This window comes from Dama dama, chromosome 14, assembly GCF_033118175.1.
Source record: "Dama dama isolate Ldn47 chromosome 14, ASM3311817v1, whole genome shotgun sequence".
In the NCBI taxonomy this organism is placed as follows: Eukaryota; Metazoa; Chordata; class Mammalia; order Artiodactyla; family Cervidae; genus Dama; species Dama dama.
Window position 1 is genome coordinate 69,482,083 of NC_083694.1, and position 23,958 is coordinate 69,506,040.

Consider the following 23,958-nt stretch of genomic DNA (forward strand, 5'->3'; position numbering starts at 1 on the left):
GGCTCATGCTTTCAGCTTTTGGTTCCCCTCAAATGACACTCTTCTGGTGGTCTTCCCCCGCAGCCCGCTTACACACCAGCAGGGGACTGTTTGTTTGCTCTCATGAGCCCAGCGCTGGGCCAGATGGAAGACACAGCTTGTCCAGTGAGCTCATCAGCGGTAATGGGCTGGCTGTGCTGAAGACATAGCCCTCCCCTTTTCCTGCATGAAGGCAAGAGTGGCCACAAGCAGTGGCTGATTCAGGCTCTGGACCTCGCTGCCTTTCCAGGCCTTTGCTGGCCATGTCCCTAGGCTGAATTGGGACTAGGAATCCAGTCGGTATTATTATCAATCTGGAGCTCTCCAACCTAGCCATATTAGCTTGCTAGTTTCCAAATTAGTTTGCATTCGGAACAATGGAGCACAGACTGGGAGGCTTAAACCACAGAAATGTATTGTCTCACAATTTTGGAGGCCAGAAGTTCAAAATCGGGGTCTCAGCAAGGTTGGTTCCTTCTGAGGCATTCGAGGGAAGGAAGGGTCTGTCCCAGGTTTCTCTCCTTGGCTCGCAGATGGATGTCTCCTCGCTGTGTCTCTTCACATCCTCTTCCCTCAGTGTCTATTCATCTCTACGTCCAAATTTCCCTTTTGTATAAGGACACCAGTCATACCTGATTAGGGCCCATTCTAATAACTACATTTTAACTTGCTTAACTCTGTGAAGACCCTATCTCCAAGTCAGAGCACATTCAGAGACACGAGGGGTTGTCGGATCTCAACATCTGGATTTAGGGGACACAGTTCAGTCCATAACACTGCTTCACCATGGTCTCTCACTCACTGCTTTAAACTCCAAAACCTAAGCACCCTGCTTGTGCCCCTTCTTACTGGGGACAGCCCAGTGCTGCAGCATCCCACGCGCTGGTACTCAGCTCACTGTACGCACGCACTCTATATGGACTGAGGTTCTCTGCGGTGGGAAAGGTGAGGGGACATTCACCAGGCACCCATTAGGGGACATACAGGCCTTGAATTTCAGGTAATAGTATGAGATGTCTGCTGGTGGTCCAGTGGTTAAGAATCCACCTGCCCATGCAGGGGACTCAGCTTTGATCCCTGGTCTGGGGAGATCCCACATGCCCTGGAGTAACTAAGCCCGGATGCCAACGCTACTGAGCCCATACACCGCAATTACTGAAGCCCGCGCTCCAGGGCCTGTGCTCTGCAATGAGAGGCCATCACAGTGAGGAGCCCACATGCTGAATGACCAGTAGCCCCTGCTCGCAACTAGAGAAAGCCCACGTGCAGCGAAGAAGACCCAGCGCTGCACCTGGATAAAAGAAACAACTTATGATCAACGAACCATTTATGGTAGCTTATAATAATCATTCATAATAAATAAATGAAAATAGGTATTTTAAAATGAATACATAAACATCAATAGTAGGAGAGGTCTGTTTATTCTGTGAGGCACTGCCTTTATGGTACTTTTTATCTTCACATCAATAAAAATGGTATTCCCAACTGCAGTTGGGAAGTGTCAAATATCATTCCAAGCACTTTAATGAAGTAATTTTTTGAATACTCACAATACCCTTTTGAGGTAGATATGATTATTTGCTCCTTCTACAGATGGGCTTCCCTGGTGGCTCAGAGGGTAAAGAATCCGCCTGCAATGTTGGAGATCTGGGGTTTGATCCCTGGGTTGGGAAGATCCCCTGGAGAAGGGAAAGGCTACCCACTCCAGTTTTCTGGCCTGGGTTGCAAAGTAGGAAACAACTCAGTGACTTTCACGTTCACTTTTCACAGATAAGACACTGAAGCAGGGACAGCTTAGGAAAACTTGCCCAAGTCTATAGTAACTGATGGAGTTGGATTTGAATCCCAACAGTTGGCTGCAAAGGCCATGCTTTTAATCATTACCAGATAGTATTTGGAAAAGGCAGGAGTATTATTCTCATTGAATAGATGAGGAAATCAAAACCAAGCAGCTAAGGAACTCATTTAGGGTCACAGGGGTGAAGGGCAGAGTAAAAGCAGAATTCCTGCCCTGAAGCCACAGGGCTTTCCTCAGAAGGGACCAAGTGTCCTGGGTCCCTTCCCCACACCCCGCTCCACTTACACAGGCCCACAGGTAATAGGGCCAACCCAGAATCTCTAAACCCTTATTTGTGGTTAACTGTCTCCATGCATGCATGCTCAGGCGCTTCAGTTGTCCGACTCTTTGTGACCCTATGGACTATGGACCCTATGTAGCTATGGTTTTTCCAGAGTCATGTATGGATGTGAGAGTTGGACTATAAACAAAGCTGCGTGCCGAAAAATTGATGCTTTTGAACTGTGGTGTTGGAGAAGACTCTTGAGAGTCCCTTGGACAGCAAGGAGATCCAACCAGTGCATCCTAAAGGAAATCAGTCCTGAATATTCATTGGAAGGACTGATGCTGAAGCTCAAACTCCAATACTTTGGCCACCTGATGTTAAGAACTGACTCACTGGAAAAGACCCTGATGTGCTGGGAAAGACTGAAGGCAGGAGAAGGGGCTGACAGAGGATGAGATGGCTGGATGGCATCACTGATTCGATGAACATGAGTTTGAGTAAACTCCGGGAGTTGGTGATGGACAGGGAAGGCCTGGTGTGCTGCAGTGCATGTGGTCACCAAGAGTCAGACACGACTGAGCGACTAAACTGAACTAAACTGAGAATCTCTAAACCCTTATTTGTAGTTAACTGTCTCCAGGCGTGTGGGCTAAGCCGCTTCAGTTGTGTCCGACTCTGTGACACTGTGGACTTGTAGCCCACCAAGCTCCTCTGTCCATGGGACTCTCCAGGCAAGGACACTGGAGTGGGTTGCCATGCCCTCCTCCAGGGGATCTTCCCGACCCAGGGATCGAAGCCGTGTCTCTTATGTCTCCTGCGTTGGCAAGCAGGTTACTTCCTACTAGCACCACCTCCATACCGAAGGGGTAATTATTGGCCAGGAGGGAGGGAGGCCCCTTCTCGACTTAGATCTAAATCTCCTCGACTTAGATTTCCTCGCAGTCGCTTCCAGTGCACAAGCCCACGAGCCCCGAGGGGTCAGGTCTAGACCTGAATCCTGGCGTTTACCTTCTCAGCCTGAATGAGGAGCAGGGCAGGGCGGTGGGGAAGGCGCTGCGAGGGCCTGGGCCTCCTAGGAACACAGGGTATCATATTTCTCGTGACCCGCCAATCCCGGACGCGGGGGCGTGGCCACACCTGGGAGGCGGGGCCACACCTGGGAGGCGGGGCCGGGCGGCGGAGGTGGGGGCCGCGGCGTCCCCGGGCGAGGCGCTGACGTGAGCCTGGCGCACCTGGGCCAGGCAGGTGAGGGCCGGCGCGGGGCGGGGAGCGAGGCCGCAGTCCCTACCAGCTCACAGCCAGGCGTCTCTCTCCCTACGGGTCGAGGAGCGCGGTGGCGGCGGGTGATCGTACCTGGGGACTTGGTTCGGAGGGACGTTGGCTTCTGGCAGCCGGATTGAAGACAGGTGGGAACGCCAAAGTCCGGAGACTGGCTTGGGGAAGGGAGGACACGCCCGCTGGTGAAGGGTCCCCTCCAGAGCCTGCAGGGGTGAGGAGAGCTTGCTTAGGGACAGCTGTACGTCGGGCGATGTCCTCTAGGGCTGGGTGCCCGTCCCTGTGACCCAGGTGGCTACTGGATGGTCAGCCCCAGCTTGGGATCGCCGGACCCTTCCCGACCACTTGCTTCGGTCCACTTCCTTTCCCTCCCCGCCCAGCGGGAATGCGCGGCTCCCAGCCTCCACCCACCCACCGTCGGGGCGCGCTAAGGCGCCTCCACCCCTCTGGTCCTACCGGCTCGCCACTCCGCCGGCCCTAGCTGCCCAAAGAGGGGATTTCCCAGGACGGACGGCTGGCCCTTGATCTTGGCGGGTGTTTTGAGAAATTGCGGGTCGGGGCGACCAGTAGCTTCGGCCAGTTTGTTTTCTCCCGTGGAATTTGTTTCGCACCGTCAGACCCCTCTCCCTGGGCCTGGGAGACACCCGTGGATTTCCAAGTAGCCAAACGAGGTGCCGGGGAGGGTGGCGCCGGGCGTGGTTGCTCTGGGGGTGAGGCGCTCTTCGCCTGAAGGGGCTGGAGGGCGGGTGTGGAGAAGTGGGGAAAGTCTTCCAGGCCGGGGTGGAAAGCAGGCCCGGGGTGCCCGTGTTCACAGGGAGCCTGCTGTGTGGTAAAGGGGTCACCCGACGCCACCCTGCTGTCTCAGTCGCTGTCAAAAGTGGAAGCCAGGAAGGGAGAGGAAGAAGGCGCGTTTGAGCAGGGGTTGGGGAAGGCGGGGTGCCGACCCAGGACAGTTCTTTAGGCTTAGATGTTTGCATAACGCTTGACACCAGCACCCCATACAGGGTCGCTAGCTCTCTCCAGCCCCCAACTTCAATCAAGCAGCGGGGGAGGGGCATAGGAATTATGGCTAGAGGCTCAGAATTTACCCCTAAACGGGGCTGAACTAAATGGAGGAAAGACCGGGGAACTTGGAAGATGGCATTTCAGGTCCCTCCAAGAGGAGGGAGAAAAAAAGCAGGACCATCCCTTGAGGCCTGTCTGAAAGAAATGAGGGTGTGTGTGTTTTACTCTGAGCAAAATCACTGACAGTTGAATCTCGGCTTTGGGGTGGCCGTGTTCTTGGGCAGGGGCTGCAGAGATGGCAGTGCGGGTGTTTCTAGGGGACCTGTTCCCTGGATTGGGGTGTGAGAGAGGATAGTTCATGCATTGGGGAGGTTGAAAGCATCTGTGCTCAGTGCCCAGTGTGAGGGGAGTGATTGGGTTAGCATCTTTGTTCTGTGGCTGGTTGAATACCTGTTGGAGACTCAGGCCTTGAATTTTGCTATAATGGTGGCTAGAGATAGCCAGAGCTGAATTCAACTAGGCTAGGGTTGTTCTGTGGGCCTTGGGATTTGGGTGGCAAGAGAGTTTTGAAAGAAACCTTTGGTTTAGATGTGTTTGAGGGTGGGTGTCATGCAGTCTCCCCCCGCAAGCATTTTGTTGGCCCTCTGTGCTGCTTGGATCTTTGTCGATGTGTTTGGTTTTTGCTCTTGGTGTACAGAAGAAGGGAGAGACTCGGAGGGCTGGGTGCGGTGGCAGGTTATGGTAGAGCACACTGACTCGGAAGTATTGGGTCCAGGCCCCAGTTAAAACATGTTGCTGTGCCTCAGTTAACCCAGCTGTAAAATGGGGATGATAATAATACTTCTAGATCATGAGGATGAAGTCAGACACGTTAAGTAAACACGTATGTGAAAACTATAAAGCCTTTGTAGATATAGAGGATTGTTGTTACCATGGTTTCTGTTAGCGGAAGGCCATCATCTTTTTTACCTCCCAGTGGCCAAGAATGCCTTAGCTTCCTGTGGTTTAAAAAAAAATATATTACTTGTAGTGTTCTGTTTTTAAACTATAAATTAAAACATGCCATTGTAGGAAAATGTGAATCGTATAAAAGTATGTAGGGAAGCGTGAAAGTCATCCACAATCCTACCAACACTAAGGTAACTACTTGGGTAACGACTAAGAACTTCTTGTTGCATCGATATCTTATTTCTACCCCTTTTAAAAATTCTATGCGCATATATACACAAGTGCATGTTATGTTACAAGATGGAGGAGATACTATCCAGTCAATATTGTACGATGCCTTTTCCCTCTTAAGTACATATATAAACATTTTCCCAAATCCAATAAAAATTCTTCAGATGCCTCGATGTTCATAGCTGCTTGATACAGCAGCCTATGAATGTCTGATTAGCTGTTTTTCCCTGTTATTTTGATTGCCTCCCAATTTTCCCTCTCTGCCTGTTTTTGTAGTCTTAGTTACTGGGTGGCAGGTGGAGATGCTGGTTGGCTTGGAGAAGATGGGGAGGGTTAGCTGTGATGGAGGTGGGGCAGGGAGGAGGAGGCGGGGTAGGGTTGCCCCTGCGTGCTGCCATCCTGAGAGAATGCTGAGAACACGGCTCTAGATCTCAATCACTGATCTCCATGGGTGGATACTTCTCCCTCCACATCACTCTGTGTGAAGTTCCTTGTGTTGGCTTGGTTGCCTTAATTTTTTTCTTGATGTGCCATGGATCAACTAGGAGGAACCCTCTTCTTTAAAGCCTGCGATCCTATAAGAGGTGGACTTCACATGTCTGCCAGTCCTAGACACAGGACTGACCATATTGCAACAAGTGTGTTAGTCGCTCAGTCGTGTCTGACTCTTTGTGATCCCACGGACTCTAGCCTGCCAGGCTCCTCTGCCCATGGGATCTCCCAGGCAAGAATACTGGAGTGGGTTGCCATTCCCTTCTCCAGGGGATCTTCCTGACCCAGGGATCGAACCCCGGTCTCCCATGTTGCATGCAGATTCTTCACCTCCTGAACTACCAGGGAAAAGTATAGGATGGCTGACCGTATTGCAGTAGATCTTCTCAAAAGCCCCTCACTAGGTGGACCCGTTTGCCACCCATTTCCGGTTCTCTTGGTTCTTCCTTCACCCCATCCCCCCCATTACCACAGGCCAGGACTGAGGAAGGGAAGGCTAGAACTTGCCCTGCGGAGGATATGCATTCCCTCCTCCTTATAAGGTAAATGTTCTCCCGGGTTTGATAGCTTGATTTGCTGCCCTACGGAGCAACCTACACCAAGGCCCAGAACTCGGGGGTAGAGGGCACTTGAACACCCCATGCCACCTTGCCTGCCGGTGGGGAGCTCTGCTCCCTAGGGGGGCAGGTTTCAGTTTCACGGCTTGGTAACTGGGTCAGAAGGCTCAGGTGGGGGCAGGTCCTGCTTTGCTCTTAAAGTGCCGGTGACCCAGCTGGGTTTGAGTTTTCCCGTTGGTTGTCAGGCCGGCTCAGGAAAGAAGTGACGCGTTAGGGGCCACCCTCTCAGCTAAGCTCCTCCGAGGGGGAGACTTAAGCTGACTCAACGGGTTTGATTTCTGAACCGCAACCCTGGTGGGAATCTTTCTTGGTGGGAAGGTGACTTGTTTATCTTCCTTTTCTCAGGTTCTTGTGGGGTTTGAGCAATTCCAGCATGTATTTCTTCAGGCAGTCTGATGAAAACATTGTGTTTAGTAACTGACTTCGCACTTGTCATACAGTAGCTGACGAACAAATATTTGTTGAATGAACGTTGTTTTGCAGGCATCTCTTTCTCACCTGAAAGTAAAAACAAAGTGAGATAAGAACACCAAAAAAAAAAAAAGACTCTAAATGCAGCATCCCAGGCAAGCAATTCTCCAAGGGTTTGCTCTTTCTTTTAGCCACCCAGTTGGGACCAGCCTTTGTTTCCCTGCTGGCACCGAATGTTATCTGCTAGGCTGTGCTGAGCCCTTCTATTTTTATGAGAATCAATTGCAGACTTTACCCAGGCTGGCTCCTGTAGCCAATCAGTTCCACTCAGCCTCTGTGGGGGAGATAAACAGACCCAGGTGAGGAGGCTGTCCTAACAGTAGGGAGCGTGTCTCATGACTGTTCTTAGGACTCTAGGGTTAGGTACTGTGATATTTGATTATTTCAGGGCTTCTGAGCTTTACCAGACTCAGTTACAGAGCACTGGATTGTTCTAGGAATAACCAGCTCAGACTCCCCTTCCCTTTTTTTCTCCCCCTGTACAGAACCTTTGGGTGGCCCAGAGAAAGAAAACCTGACTTGAGGCCCAGCTCTCAGATTTCTGTGGAGACACTGCCTGCTCATCGATGTAAGTGAGGACTTTGCTACCAGCACCCACCCCTTTGCCTACTTCTCTCTCATCACGATGCTGTCATTCCATAGTTGTCTAAAAAAGAGAGCGCACGCTTCAAGTTCTTGTCTATCCTTTGCTGTTTCCATAACTTTTTTCTTCCCTCTCCTGAGATGAGATTGAAAAGGGCAATTTGCCTTCTGTTCCCTTGGTACTTCAGGAAGGACTGTGTTCCAGCAGGGATGACATCATCTTTTTATTTTTCTGCCTCAGGATTTAAATAGAAGAAATGTGATCTACTTACATGATAAGTCTGATTTGGCTGGAGCATGAAAAATAAATGGCTTTGGAATAAGAATCAAAAGAACCTTTTAACCTCTTTTCTTTTCTTCCCCACCTGGCACAGTTTATTCCCATATTTAGTTTCTTTGCTGTAATCTAATGAAACTGTAGCTCTATCATACGGCAACAGTGGCTGGGAACTTTTCCCAGGGGCTGGCCTAATTCTCCTCTCCCCTCTTCTCCCCCCCTCCCCCCAACCCAGATCATGGCCCTCCACCCCCGCAGAGTTCGGCTGAAGCCCTGGCTGGTGGCCCAAGTGGATAGTGGCCTGTACCCGGGGCTCATCTGGCTACACAGGGACTCCAAACGCTTCCAGATCCCCTGGAAGCATGCCACTCGGCACAGCCCCCAGCAAGAGGAGGAAAACACCATTTTCAAGGTAAAGGTCTTCTTTTACCGTCTCACTCGAGACGTTTCCCAGTTCTTAGGCCCTTCTGGTTTTTTGTTGTCTTGTTTTCAATTTTGGCATGAAGAAGGTCCTAGATCCAAAATGCTGATGCAGCAGAATGTTGTTGATGTGGGTGGGGGGACAGACTTAGCAGGCATAGTGATTTCTCTTGTTGGGGCATGTCTGTTATTACAGTTGAGGCCGTTTATTCTTTCCCATCGGCCGAAGGTACTCAGCTCACATCCCAAGGGATGCCACGTGTGACTGGCTATGCTCCTGTTAATTGCCTGTAGGCTGGGGCTGTTCTAGAGCTCTGGAGGGTCAGCCAGCAGTCAATCTTTCATTCACTCAAGGCTCTTTCTCTGGTCTGGAAATGGCTATCCAGACCCAGGCAGAACTACTTAGTGATAGCAGGCTACTAACAGCCCGTAGAATGGGTGTTGAGGGCCCACTGCAAGTTTCTTTTGGTTTTAAAACATTTCGCCCCATCCATCTATGCATGCGTGCCCTGTCGTGTCTGACTCTTTGCGACCCCATGGACTATGGCCCTCCAGGCTCCTCTGTCCATGGGATTTTTTCCAGGCAAGAGTACTGGAGTGGGTCACCATTTCCTCTTTCAGGGGATCTTCCCAACCCAGAGATCGAACCTGAATCTCCTTCATTGGGGCAGGCAGGTTGTTTATCACTGTGCCATCTTAAAAAAGAAAAGGTGATTTAATTACAGGTTTTTATTCTACAAATATTTTCTTCACTAAAGAATAGCTTGAATGTGAGAGTTATTTTGCCTAACTGAAAACAAGACTGAATCACATGGCATTTTATAAAATGTAAGTGAAACCAAAATCTAAGATGGAAGTCAGTGAGAAGGTAGTTGTGGGAAGGGCTATTATGTGGTTTGTAACTCTGGAACCTGTGCCTCTGCTCCAGACCAACTTCTCTGTGCTGGTCAGTCTTCTGTCTCTTGAGTAACTTTAGTTCCTGCAGCTCCAAAACACGGAGAAATGAGTTTCTCCATTTTTTTCCCTGACTAGCAGCTGGAAGTCAAGTGAAATCCAGTCTCTATCCTGAACCTCTCTAGACTGATGCCCGAGGTTCTGGGCATCTGAGATTGGGCCAGGAGAAGGCATCCTAGAACTGTTCACCACCCAATATAGTTATATTGGATATAGAGACGAGAGGTAGAGAAAAAATTGGCCTGTGAATACTTACAAAGTAAATCAGTGCTTTTAATTAAAAAATTTAATAATGATATGAAAGTGGTAAAGAAACCATCTGGAAACCACTACCAATTATTGGAGCTGGCATCAGAGGACGATGGGCCCAGCTGGCCTCTTGCCGTGGCCTTGGCCTGCAGCCGGACTTGCGGTTGAAGTGCCTGGTGGTGGCTGGCCACGGGGAAAGAGGCTGGTTCCCGAAGGTTCCACTCACGAGAAATGTTCTGAATCCTTAGGGCTTGAGGAAAAGGTGGCTGTGGGCAGCTGCTCTGTCCTAGTTATATCTGTGGATCTGTTTGGGGAATGCTAAGGGGAGGTCTGGGTGTCAGGAGGAGAGTGAGGGTGCCTTCACAGATCCCAAGCTCTGGCAGGCCTTTGGCAGGATAAGGGTGTCGAGGTGACGACCAGCATTAAGAGGGTGTCTGCTGCACACTCTAGGCGCGTTATCTCATTTAGTTCTTGATGACGCTGGAAGGAAGATGTTACCCTCCTGTTGCAGATGTAAAAGCTGAATCTCAGAGGGGCTACGTAACTTGCCCAAATCACATAGCCAATAAGTGGTGGGGCCAGGATTTGAACCCAGGCCTATCTGCTCCCCGTTCCATTATCAGACAGCCCCTTCTGACCAGGAGCTGGGACTCCTGGCTTCAGGTCCTACTATCGTCACTCGCATGTGTGGTCTTGAACAAGTCACATAATCTCTTTGGGCTTTAGCTTCCCCTTCGGTAAAACCGGGATAAAACCAGTCTTGCCTGCCTCACAAGATTGCTGTGAGAATTGAGTGAAATAAACGTCTAGAAAGGGACTCATAAATTGCCATAAAAATGCAGCGACTGTGTCCATTTTTGGAAGAGAAATAGGGACCTGCCTGGTGACCAGAATCTCAGAATGGGTTTGAACACAGGTTGTTTATGAAGACAACGGCTGTCACGTGGTGGATACCACCCTCTGCTGCATCAGCCTCAGGTCCTCCACAGCGTCTGAACGGGCCCTGGGGGTGGCTGTGCTGTGAGCAGAAAGGGTTCTGGGTTAGTCTGGCTGCTCTCCATGGAGGGGCAGGGATTTAGGGAGCCACAGAAATCTGCAGACCTGTGCCAAAGTCAGCACTGCCCAAGCCAGCTGAGTGGGGCCAGAAGGCGCGTGGACCTGGAGGTCAAACAAACGGAGGGGAAAACAGGGAGGGGCAGCCGCCAGGTACCGCCAGGCGCCACTGGAGATAGGCCTCTCTGGACACTGGGGGCCCGTGAGGTGGAGATCTCCTACTGGGGGCTGGATGCGATGGAGCCTGCTACATGAGGGCAGAAGCCTTGTCAGCGCTCTTCACTCCACACCGCATACAAAGAGGGGAGCCCCCGGCCCAGAAGAGGGTAGGAAGACGTGAGTGAACTGGAGAAGGATTCAGGGTGGCCATTGGAAGAAGCTTCCTCGTGACTGTGAGGCTCTGCAGGGAGTGATTGAGGGAGACCAGAGTGCTCAGAGGACCGGGCAGAAAAACTCCCATCTGGGCTTGAGGAAGGAGTCCACAGTCAGGGTCGGAGGCGGGGAGGTGTGACTGGACGAGCGGCGGGCCCCGTCAGCTTGAACAGGCTGCCGTGTGCTTCCTGATCTTGGGTCCTCGGCAGACGACACCCCCCTTTTCTGCGCCAGGACGTACTGCACAGCCCTGAAGAAAGCGCAGACATGGAGAATGTGTTCACGGCGGGGAAGGGCGGATAGCCCATGAAGCAGACACATGGATGCCTGTTAGACCTGCAAGCTAAGAGCCAGAGTGGCGAGGCCACCGTGGTTTTGGCCCAGGCCACCAGCCACTGGTGTTTCCAGAGAAATGTTCCCAGGGTGGGAGTTTGAGGAAGTAGGGAAAGGCGGGTCGTGTGAGTTTATCAGGACTTGAGGCCCTCCGCCGCCCGCTGAGGCGAGTTGAATTCTCAGAGTGCATGCCCTGCCCTCCTGCAGGCTACTTTAGTCCTAACAGCACTTGGCTCCTGCAGTTATTTGTGCATCAGATTGAAGACGGAAGGGGGAGGGAACAGCAAGACCACACTCTTCATATCATATGCCATCTTCCTTTTTCTTCTTGTTATAGAAGCAACTCATGTCAAAAAAAAAAAAAAAAAAAATAAGTAAAACAAAACAAGAAAAATTAGCTGCAATCCTGCTTTCAAAGTTACCATTAGTATCTTAGTGTACATTTGTTTCAGATGTTTCTTTATTTTCAGCCCTTCATTATGGCCGCTGTAGTCACCAACAGGCACCAAAGCTTGAGATAAGGCTCCTCTTTTCCCAAGATTATATTTGCATCTGGTTTAATCTCTCTCCCTTGCCTGGTCCTCCAGGGTGGTGTTTCCTGCTGCAGCCTCTGTACACTGGGGTTGGGACGATGGGGCGGCCAGGTGGGGCTGTGTGTGTCTGTCTGCATACGGGAGGGTGGGCACGCTTTGCAGCATGTCTGGGCAACAGCAGGCATTCACTGCAGTTTCCTGTCCTTTCAGGCCTGGGCTGTGGAGACAGGGAAATACCAGGAAGGGGTGGATGACCCCGACCCAGCTAAATGGAAGGCCCAGCTCCGTTGTGCTCTCAACAAGAGCAGAGAATTCAATCTGATGTATGATGGCACCAAGGAGGTGCCCATGAACCCAGTGAAGATATATCAAGTGTGTGACATCCCCCAGCCCCAGGGCTCGATCATTAACCCAGGTGAGGCCCCAGCTGCTGGGAAGAAGGTGGACAGTGTGCTGGGTTCCTGGCCGGACCCTTCAAGAGATAGCTGACTTGAAAATTGCCTCTCTTAGAACGTTTATGACTGCTGAACAAGAAATCCTGTTCCTAAAAAGGCTCAGAGAACAAAAGATATAAATACAGCAAGGTGTTCCTACTCACTTAGTGGAACACTAAAGCATTAGAAAATGGAGGGAGCATAGAGTTCTGTAAAAATAGCTTCTCTCTGGGCTCAGCCCTGAGAAGAGAGGCCAGAGAGTTTAGAAGAAGGAGGGATTAAAACTTGGAAGGTCTGAGTTCTAAACCTAGTTCTTTTCACTGCGCTACCATGGGACTTTGAATCAAGTCCTTTGACCTTTTGAGCCTCAGTTTCTTCCATTATAAAACCTGGGCTCTCATCTTTCCTGCCTATTTCAAAGGCTATTCTAAGAATCAATTAACATGACATTCTAAAAGCTGATAAGTTCTCTTTATAAATGATGGGTGAATGTCATTGAATTTGTACGGTATGATCCAATTAAGAGCCATATAATTTAGACTTGACCCCCAGTAAATCTAGGGATGTCTCACCATGAGGAAGGTTCTGTCCTCACATTAAGTTTACAAAGGAGAGAAGTTGTGGTCCTTGGGTCCTTAAAAGGGATGTTAATGCATCAAAGTAGGTTTAGAGTAGAAGTTAAAAGTTTTCTAGGAGAAGGGAATAGGGTGAGAGCATACATTAGGGTTCTAGAGAAGGAGCTGGAAGGGGGTGGTGAACACCTTCGGTCCTCACACTTTGGCTAGGGCATTGGGGGTGCACGCTGAACCCCAGGAGCCTCTGTGCTGGCAGTGGCTAGCTGGAACAGTGGGTCAGCTACCAGGATGATGGTGAAAAGTGAGCGGCTCGTTTGTGGGCCTGTGCATCTGTTTTTCGGGTAGGATCCACTGGGTCTGCTCCTTGGGATGAGAAAGACAATGATGTGGATGAAGAAGATGAGGAGGATGAGCTGGACCAGTCACAGCACCATGTCCCCATTCAGGACACCTTCCCCTTCCTGAACATCAATGGTGAGTGGGGTGATGGGTGGGTGTGGAGGGATGAAGAGGAGGTAAGGGGCTTTCATTTTGCAACTGTTGACATTATATCCACCGCTGCCTTGGCAGCAACGACTAGACCCTGTGGCCAGGCTGCCAGGATGTTAGCAAGTAGGGGTCATAGGCAAAGGAATTCCTAGGCCCAGTTATCCCAGTGGGGTGGCTTCTAGGCATAGAGAGCATCTTCTGAGTCTTATGTGATAATACAGAGAAATTAAAAAATGAAACTCATTCTCAATCGCACATACAAATACACCAGCTGTTACAAATTTAGCTGATTTTCGTCAGGTCAAAGTGCAGACATCATTTTTATGAATTGTAGACCAGTTCTTCTGGTGTTTGTCTTGGTATAAATTTTCTGTCACTCTCTTAACAGGGTCTACTCTGGTAAGACTGTATCATGGGACCCTTGTGGCTTCTACAGCTCTTAATACTAGGCTCTGATAAAATTTATCTACTAGAGACTTTTATCTTTTTTTTTTTTTTTTTTTTTTAACCTTTTGAATTCAGCATCCCAGGAAAAACAAGTTGAGAGGTTTGAGGGTCACTGCATGACAGAGCAGATACTGCATTTTCTGTTGTTGCACAGGATTCTCAAACACAGGGCGAATATCTCTTCTGCAGCATCTGCACTTGAACCTTCCACTGACATGCTCCTAGACACGTGATTTGCACTCAGTTGAGCAGCTTTTCCTGCCTTTCTAAGTTCCATCTGCTGTGCCTGCGTGCTAAGTTGCTTCAGTTGTGTCTGACTCTCTGCGACCCCATGGACTGTAGCCCACCAGGCTCCTCTGTCCATGGGATTCTCCAGGCAAGAATACTAGAGTGGGTTGCTATGCCTCCTCCAGGGAATCTTCCCGACCCAGGGATCGAACCCGAGGCTCTTATGTCTGCTGCATTGGCAGGCAAGTTTGTTTTTTTTTTTTTTTTTTTTACCACTAGTACTACCTGGCTGCTATGGGTAAAGTGAGATAATTTTGCCACCTAGAAAATTCAGTATAGCAAGATGATTCCTTTAGGATTTTGGAATATCCTATTCTAGAGGATGCCCCTTCCTCGGAGAGTCAAGAAATGACTCTTATCTGTCTACTTGTCTTCCTTCACTTACCCTGTCATTTATAACTTTGCAACCAAGTGATGAGTAAAGATAGTCATCATCGAGCTTGCTCAGGCTAATATTGCCACAGCTACATTCCCATTTAGTGAAATCTTAAGATTTGGACATTCGGAAATGTGAGATCCTTTCCCAAATCCTTGGCTGACTCATTCTGTTCTTCTCACCCCTTAAAAGGATACAACTCATTTCCTGGATATATATACTTTATTATTATTATTTTACTACTTAAAAAAGATTATTTTTCCAATTTCCTATTTCTTTTCATGTCTTATTAAAGATTCTGTTGTTTGGCCTTGTGTTATGGGCCACCTTGGATCCTTTATGGAAACATGTGAACATATATTAAAAACAAAAGTAAAATGGGTACATAGATTTAACCAGGCTTGTACACAAAGGATCAAAGAAACATTAACCTCTGTGATTTCAGAGCTGTTGGGCAGAGAAAGAAGAATTGTTGAAGAATAGATGCTTAAAAGGTGAGGTCAGGAGGAGAAATCTGAAAACTTTGGAGTGAGCCAACTTTGACAATAGCAGGGAGACAGAATGGGTTTCTCATTCTCTCAAGAGCTTTTCACTTCGCTGCTGTGGGACTTAGAATCACGTCCTTTGGCCTTCTGAGCCTCAGTTTCTTTAATTGGATACTTTGGAATAAACAATACTCTTACATTCATAATGGTACAAGAAGGAAATCAGCTGAAAGATTTTCCTTCCATCCTTTCTCTAAACAGTTTCTTTCCTGGAGAAGACAGATCCTACCAGTTTCTTGAGTATCCTTTTAGAAGTTGCATGCATATAAAGTGTTTGTTTGTTTTTAAACAAATTTCTATGTATTAACACTCAAAGTTAATCAACCAGTTTAGTTGAGTTCATTTTACAGAAGACAACCAGCTTCTATTTAATTGCTGGGCCCAAATTTTGCAACAGGGAACCTCACATTCATACCCATTCTAATTTAACCCCAGAGAAAACTCAATTGTCTGTTAGTCATCAGCAAATGCACGTCGTCAGTATCATGAGTCGATGCAAGAACTAACAAGATTAGGAAGCAGAAGCAGGAGAACCTTGTTTCTTTTGGTGTTCGTTGGGGGAATTATTGGGCTGCTATGCTGAGTCGTGGTCCAGTGTTGGACCTTGTAGGTTTTGGAGCCTCAGCCCCAGGTGGTGTGCATGGGTGGTACCCCACCAGCCCACCCACATCCTTCTCTTCTTCTAGGTTCTCCGATAGCACCAGCCAGCGTGGGCAACTGCAGTGTGGGCAACTGCAGCCCTGAAGCAGTGTGGCCCAAAACGGAACCTCTGGAGATGGAAGTGCCCCAGGCACCTGTACAGCCTTTCTACGGCTCTCCAGAGCTGTGGATCAGCTCACTCCCAAGTAAGCAAGCCTTGGTTTCCTAACTGGATCTTCAGCTCCTATTATAGTCCATTTCCTGCCCCACCTTCTGCCTCCATTTCTTTGCCATGTATAGAATAGTCCCCCAGGCAGCCTCTGTGTCTGGTTCCTGGCTGGCTGATGAGTAACCAGGGAAGAAGTAAAGAAACATTAGCCCATACCTGCTTGCCCAAGGAGATCCTCTGATTGGCCACTGTGCAGCTCTGAGTTACTCACCTCTTAGGTGGGTAGAAGGCCTGGGTTTATCAGGGTATCTGGGGTATTTGGGGACTAGGTTGGTAGTGGGATAGGGAGGTTATTGACTGTGGATTTGGTCAAGGAGGCTCTTGGGTTTTGAGGGGCTTTAGAACCCAGAGAATATTTCTTTCTGAATTGGGCACAAATCCATCTCAGTGAAGAATCAACGTCCTGCCTCTCCCTTTCACAATACACACGGTAGGGGTGGTGGGCTGGGGGAGGGGAGAGAACTACCATTTTGTCCAAGAGGCTGATAGCTTTGATAAGACCTATAGCGTTCAATAGACAATTGCTGAGTGAAAATTTACTTTGCTGTGAACCAAGTAAACAAAACTTACTGTGTCCTTTTGTGATATATTATTAGAACAGATCCACAGTGTGTGCTCCTCTGTGTACTTTTCAGAAAGATGGCTTGGTATTTTTTATTGTCTCTCTGGTTTCTTTAAACAGTGAGTCAAAAATGATAACACAAACCAGATGCGGCCTTAGTTTTTTCAGCAGCTCCTTCTAAAGCCAATTGATGTAAAGACTCAGTACAAAATGGGGAGACTAGGACCCAGAACTTTGGTTGGAGGAATTCTAGCTGTTAGGGAGTGGTGATTGAACCGAGATAGTATAGATGGACTTTGAACTGTTTGCTTCAAGGCAGCCTTTCGAGGGAATACTCCCAGGATATGTTGATGTCTCCTTGTGTTGCAAGAAGGATAACTATGCCCGTGGCCTTCCTGGATGCTGGCTGAAAGGTGGCTTGATCCTAATGGACTTGCACGAGTCTTAGGGATGGACAGGCAGAGCAGTGGGGCAAGACTCTCACTGTCCCTTCTTTCCTTGCAGTGACTGACCTGGACATCAAGTTTCAGTACCGTGGGAAGGAGTATGGGCAGACCATGACCGTGAGCAACCCCCAAGGCTGCCGGCTCTTCTATGGGGACCTGGGTCCCATGCCTGACCAGGAGGAGCTCTTTGGTCCTATCAGCCTGGAACAGGTCAAGTTCCCAGGGCCGGAGCACATCACCAATGAGAAGCAGAAGCTGTTCACCAGCAAGCTGCTAGACGTCATGGATAGAGGACTGATTCTGGAGGTCAGCGGGCACGCCATCTATGCCATCAGGCTGTGCCAGTGCAAGGTGTACTGGTCTGGGCCATGTGCCCCATCACTTGTTGCCCCCAACCTGATTGAGAGACAAAAGAAGGTCAAACTGTTTTGTCTGGAAACGTTCCTGAGTGGTGAGTCTTTTTTTCAGAGGATTGATGGGTGGGAACGGCTCCCTGCAAGTATGTCTTCCTCCTTCCTGCCCCGCCTTTCCTGGCTCTGCAAAGATCCTAAGGAAATAGTTTCTTCGGCAAGAAGTCAAGGTAGAAGAAAACCTTGATTCTGAAAAATAAAAGTGACCGGGGCAGAAGGATGTTCCACTCCAAAGCTATATATTTGAAGCCAGTTTTAGGTTTGCTGTGGTTCCTTTGTTGGCAGAAGAGGGAGACAGCTTTTCATTGCTCCCCAGAGTCCACCAACTTATTTATCCTTCACTTTAGAAGGTGACCCTACTCATCATAAGTGGTTAAAAATATAGTCTTCTCATCTGGGACATATTTGAGTGGCAAATTCAAGCAGGTATATTCAAGGAGAGGAATGAGATGTAAATTTTCCGATGTGATTTGAACCCCAAGTCTAGTTTAAGTGGTGTCCGATAAAACCCTCTGAAATGATGAAAATCTTCTATATTTGTGTTGTTTGGTGTGGTAGTCACTAGCCACATGTGGCTGTTGAGTATGTAGATGTGAGTAATGTGACTAAGGAACTATCTACTTTTAATGAATTTAAATGCAGTAGCCACATGTGGCAAGTGGCCACCACACTAGACAACATAACCTAAACGCTGGTGTTTACTGAGTGGATGTGGAATGACCCAGTATACCGAACTGCTCTTCCATGTTCTACAGATCTCATTGCCCACCAGAAAGGACAGATAGAGAAGCAGCCACCATTTGAGATCTACTTATGCTTTGGGGAAGAATGGCCAGATGGGAAACCCCAGGAAAGGAAACTCATCTTGGTTCAGGTGAGGAGATAAATGTCAACAACTCTTTGCCTTTTTATCAATGCTTTAGCCCGTAGGTCTGGGGTTGAGCCCTCAGTTGAGGTATCCATCAGCCTATGTGGATTTTAATCCCATTAGATGGAGGAGCAACAGAGTATTGTATATTGTACAGTAGAACCAGGCTGGAGAATAGGAGGTCCTCAAGGCAAATTACTGATTCACGGGAGACTCTGTTTTCTCAATGACTTTAGAGTCTTGCAGAAGCCTAATAGGATATGACTCTTTGCAGCTCTTTTAGAAGTCTTTTTGAGCTACTTTAAAGGACATATTCTGTAAAGTGGCAGCAAGACCACTTGGGTTTGGCTGTGGATTTGTGAAACAGGATAGGCAATAGATGAAATTTGGGTAAAAGTCTTTGTCAGTAAGCAGTTATTTATTTAGGTATGTGATGAGATGCTGCCTCTCAGTTCTTTCCCTTCGTCTGAACCAAATTCTAAAGTGAACCTTGGCAGGATAGTCCAGAGAGATGAAAGCATATTCTGTGTCTAGACATTAAAGTTGGGGACTTTCCCATAACCTCACTAGTCCTTCCTTCAATCTTGGGTCCCTCCTGCTGTTTTTTTTTTTTTTTTTCTTTCTCTGAACCTTTTCTCAGAGGATACCTGTGTGCTCTGTGTCCTGAACAGGTCATTCCAGTGGTGGCTCGGATGATCTATGAGATGTTTTCTGGTGACTTCACACGATCCTTTGACAGTGGCAGTGTCCGCCTGCAGATCTCAACTCCAGACATCAAGGATAACATCGTTGCTCAGCTGAAGCAGCTGTACCGCATCCTGCAAACCCAGGAAAGCTGGCAGCCCATGCAGCCCACCCCCAGCATGCAACTGCCCCCTGCCCTGCCAGCTCAGTGATCATGAATGCCATCTTCCTCCTCTTTTTTATAATATTGTACATATGGATATTTTTTATTTTTCAGATTTAACCAGCTTTCTAAAGCCTTTCTTCTAACAATATTAGTAATCTCTGACTCTCCAAGTATGTCTAGCTTTTAAAGTTGATTTAATTTATGAAAAAAATCACCCTTCATACTTTCCTCTTCTTTAAACCTCCCAAGGTAGTATAATGTAGTATCAATAGAAGGAGATTTAGCCTGGGAGTTTGGACAACAGGGTTCTAACTGCAGCTTTGCTTCCAGTGGGGTGGTGTTGAACCAAGTCATTTAACCTCTGGGCTTTATATTCGTTACTGTAAAGTGAAGGAGTTAGAATGATGCCTGAAATAATGCCAGCTTTAAGACTCTGACTTGATGACTTCATTCTATTTGTACAAGGCAAAACTGCCCGGAACAGAACCCTTCTGCCTTGTTCTTGTGCCATGGTTTTTTTTTTTTTTTTTTTGGCTCTCATTAAAGTCTCCTGAAGCACTGATTTGTCCAGGATTGATCTCCGTTTGACCTGTTATGCTAGTATAGTAGGCTGGTTCCCTGATGGGGGAGAGGGAGGGAGGGGTGCCAGCTGGTTGCTTAGGAACCAAGCTTGATATCTAAACAGAAATAGGTGCCAAAGTCTGAAAGTCACCCAGCCTGTGGAGTAAAAGCTCACAAATTGAGCTTCTAAAAGGAAGCTGTTGACATAGAAAAAGGTTAGGGATTCTGTGGTCAGGTGTTCAACTTGCTACCACTCAAATACAGGCATACCTCGGCGGTATCGCCAGGCTGGTTCCAAACCCCCATGATAAGCTGAATATTGCCATAAAGCAAGTCATACAGATTTTTTGGTTTTCCAAGGCATATAAAAGTTATGTTTACATTATGCTATAGTCTGAGTGTGCAATAGCAGTATATCTAAAAATACAAATGTGCATACCTTAATTAAAAATACTTGATTGCTAAAAAATGGTAACCATCTGAGTCTTCAGTTAGTCATAATCTTTTTGCAATCGTTACATCAAAGATCACTTATCACAGATCACCATAACAAAAAAAAAAGAAGTATTGTGAGAATTACCAAAACATCACACATAGACATGAAGTGAGCAAATACTGTTGGAAAAATGGTGCCACCAGTCTTGATGCAGGGTTGCCACAAACCTTTGATTTGTAAAACACAGTATCTGCAAAGTGCAATAAAGCAAAACACAATAATAAAATGAGGTATGTCTGTACCACTGTGTGTGTGTGTGTGTGAGAGATAGATGGGAGTCTATGACTCAGTGAGAGCCTTCAGAGAGGATAAAGCTCCCTTGTTCTTCTTTCCCTTCTTTGAGGAAGACCTGAGACTGAGCTGGGCATGCAGGACGAATGCCTCTGACTACAGAAGAGACAAGGACAGTTCGTCTGTGCATGGACACGTTTTCCTTTCATTTGGATTTTTTGCAGTTGGGAAAAACAGGGTGTTGAATATGTTAAGGGCAGTGTGAAGAAGGGCTGGGCAGTGCTTTTCTGGAAAAGACTCATGTAGTACAAACCTGCATGTTTCCCTCCTCGGTGGAGGTAGGTGCGTTTGAACAATTAAGGTGAAGGAGGTTGGTGCGTTTGAACAATTAAGGTGAAGAGTGGTGCAGAACATTGCAGCCTTGGCTGCCACAAACTGGCATTAGCTTTTACTTTGTCATTGACCCTTTTACTCTTTTTACGGTGAAATTCTACATAATTTAAACTCCACGCCCGAAATGGAAAACAAGATGCTAGTCTCTGGTTGCAGGCCGCAATCCTCCCAAATGCTGATACCTATTTTGGGCCATATCGTATTAAGAAAGTCCATGTCTGCTCTGCTACCCTTAAAGCCACCTCCTACTTGCTACTGAAGTTGAGCTTGCTAAAAAGTTGGGCTAGCTTTATTTAAAAACCATAAGCTCCCCTAAATTACAAGTAGCAATGTTTATTCAGAATGCTTAAGCTGTGGTTTTAGGGTCTCTAAGGGACCTAGTAGATCTGCTGTTACTAAAGTATGACAAGAGAAATCTGAGTGCTCAATTGTGAGCAGAAGTTGGGCTTCTAGAGACCAGGAAATATGCAAGGTCTAGAAACTTTATACTCTGGGAGCATCTGAGTGGGTGAAGTGAGGGATTTGGAATTGACACCTGGCTGCCTCTGTGTCTGCATAGTTCAAAGTTAGAAAAAAAAAGAATCCACAATAAATACATTGGGAGGACAACTGTTGGATCTGGACCGGGCCCGTCCCCTTTTCCTATGTAATGCTAACAGGCTGTCCATCTGGATGAGGGCCCAGAAAATGTGAGCTGGCAAAGGGTGTAGAGCATAGTGTTTAGGTGCCAAGAAAGACTGAACTTTTAGTATGTGACTGTAATGAAAAGCTTATGAATATGTCAGAGGAATGAATGAGTGGTTTTATGAGGCCTTAACCCAATAGCATAGTTTCTTCCTTGTTTTTTATCCTTTTCAGAATGCTGGGACAGTGTATGCAGGGCTCTCCACTGATCTCCCTCAGTGTTCTTTCTCTGGTCCTGATGCCAGATATCCTTTCTTGGAGACTGAGTCTGCTATCTCAGTTGATTGTTACACCATACCCTCCCTTGGTGTTTTCTACTTCTGTGCCTTCAGGTGGTGTCACCAGCTTTTGTTTTCTTCACTGTCCACCCTTCACTGTTGGCCACAGTCTGGATCTGCACGTTCTGTTCAAAAGCAGACTCTGGAACTGCCTGAATGTGGTCTGGGACAGGAACCACATCATATTGATAAGTGAGACAAAAAAGAACATTTCTTCCTTCCCAACCTTGAGGTGAAATGGTGCATGAAGACTTCTCATGGCATCTCACTGGGAAAAGAAAACAAAACCCCAAAGCCAGTTGTAGGTATAAATGAGAGGGCAAATGTTGGATCTGGGCTGGTCCCTTGTCACATAGTTAGGTCCCTGGCTATATGTCCCCAGAGCACCCTACACTTATCTTTCAGAATAATCTATTCCCTTGTAATTGCTCAGTACCTGTGTCCTGCATGACTGTAAACTTGCTGGAGGTAAGGACTGTGTGTCTTGGACTGTACTGCCAGCCCTAGCACAGTACCTGGTACATAGTACATTCTCAAATATTTGTTAGAATGAATGAACTAAATAAGTCTTTCCTTTTACAGATTGTTAACTACTATGGGAAAATAAACGCAGGGAGGGAAAAAATTCTAAAATTAGTTTCTACTCTGCTTCTGACTCCCTCTGAGCTAAGAACATTAAAATGGGAGCCCTACAAGCCGGTCGTCCTTCCAAGCTGGCCACACCTCCACTCCACAGTGGTCTCTCTTCACAGTCTGAAGACCCAAGGTACAGCCAGGAGTTAAACTTCCAGAGTAGGTGGTACAGCCAGGAGTGAAACTTCCAGGGTAGGTGCCCGCAGTTCCCTTTAGCCTCTGCTCTGCTCCTGTATCAACAAGTTTGGGCCATTTCTTTAGATATGAATTTTCCCAAGAAATTCTTCCCCTTCGTGGTATGTGTCATATCGCTGGTAAAACTTTCAGTGAAATAACTTTTTATTCTTAATGAGCTGATTGAAAAGCTTCTCCATCTCTGACTCTCATTTTTCATGTGAAGTCAGCAAACTGAATTCCTACAGCCTGGGCTCCAAGAAGGTGGGTTTTTTGGTCTGTTTCGTATGCTGCCAATACCTCCAGCGCCTAGAAGCATACATAGCACACAGCTGTTCGGAGTGAAAACACTCATGCCCTTCACGCCCTATTTAGCGATGACGAACCTTGGCCAGGACATTTGTCCACCCACTTCTCGGAATTCAGCCTTTCGGATTCAGGGCTTAGGCAGGTCAAAGTGAAAACCAGCCGTGCAGCACCACCTACAAGTGAAGATCTGTGAAGCACGTCGCTAATCTTGAGAGGTTTCGTTTGGAGAGGAAAGTGAACTTCTCCAGAAACAAATCAAACGGTGTTCCGGCGCCGCGTGCTCTGCTTCTGCCCTCCGGGTCAGGTGGGACTCTGGACTTAATAATACACAAGGTGGGGAAGCGGCGGAGCGCTGGGACACGCAACGGACGACCAGCTTCACCCGCCCGCTTTCTTCCACTCCTCCCCCTTCCGTTCCTACGCTGACGGGTGGGGCCAACGCCTCTCTGGCCGGAAAGGGCTGGGCCTCAGGCGCCCACACTTCCGGCCGGCTGGTTCTAACGCGAGGCGCGGGAGCCGACTGGGTGACGTCACGGAAGGGGGCGGAACTGGGGTTGTGTTGGGCATGCGCAGTAGGCTGACTTCGCCGACTCTGCCCGCTAGGCAGTGAAGGACTTACCCATGCTGAGAGGATTTTCCACTGTTGTTGCTGCTGAGGGTTCGGGCCTCACGGTCTTCCTGCCAAGGGGCAGGAAACTGGAAGGAGTTCCTGAGCCCGCGAGCCTGCAGCGGAAGTAGAAGAACGTAGGTATCAGTATGTGTGAGAGACACCTCTGCCTCATTTAACAAGTCAGGATGCTACGTTCACGAAAAGGCGTGGCGAGCCCATCGTCCCGGAGCCCGAAGATATCCTTTAGTAGGAGAAGGCAGGACCGTCAGAAGTTAAATTACAACCTTCTTGCAATTCTAGCTGGTTTCATTTGTTTACTTTTATGTCTTGGTGAGATGTTTGGTGGCTTCCCAGTTGGCTGCCAATGCAGGAGATGCGGGTTCGATCCCTGGGGGGAGAAGACTCCTTGGAGGAAGGCAGGGCAACCCACTCCAGTATTCTTGCCTGGAGAATCCCATGCACAGAGGAACCTGGCTGGCTACAGTCCATGGCGTCAAAAGAGTAGACGGGATGTAGCAGGCACACAGCGAGATGGTTG

At 48.0% G+C, this 23,958-nt stretch overlaps 2 protein-coding genes across 6 annotated transcripts in view; both read left to right on the forward strand.

Moving 5' to 3' along the window:
* Positions 1 to 3,291: 3,291 nt before the first annotated feature.
* IRF6 (interferon regulatory factor 6) lies at positions 3,292 to 20,319 on the forward strand. Of its 2 annotated transcripts, none has more exons than XM_061161044.1 (9): positions 3,292 to 3,326; positions 7,606 to 7,688; positions 8,215 to 8,391; positions 12,104 to 12,308; positions 13,248 to 13,376; positions 15,734 to 15,892; positions 16,982 to 17,374; positions 18,089 to 18,207; positions 18,873 to 20,319. In XM_061161044.1, exons 3-9 carry the CDS (start codon positions 8,218 to 8,220, stop codon positions 19,095 to 19,097), a joined length of 1,404 nt encoding a protein of 467 aa, XP_061017027.1. In that variant the 5' UTR covers positions 3,292 to 3,326; positions 7,606 to 7,688; positions 8,215 to 8,217; the 3' UTR covers positions 19,098 to 20,319. The 2 variants fall into 2 exon arrangements, with proteins under 2 accessions (XP_061017027.1, XP_061017026.1); XM_061161043.1 differs by lacking the exon at positions 3,292 to 3,326 and adding an exon at positions 3,333 to 3,487.
* Positions 20,320 to 20,393: 74 nt separating this feature from the next.
* Positions 20,394 to 23,958, forward strand: part of C14H1orf74 (chromosome 14 C1orf74 homolog) — a 32,734-nt gene continuing 29,169 nt past the window's right edge. For 3 of the 4 annotated variants that reach the window (XR_009695860.1, XR_009695861.1, XR_009695859.1), the window contains exon 1: positions 20,854 to 23,554. The gene's annotated coding sequence lies outside the window, so the exon portion shown is untranslated. Of the gene's footprint in view, positions 23,555 to 23,958 lie in introns of all 4 variants that reach the window. The other variant, XM_061161049.1, reaches the window with a different exon arrangement.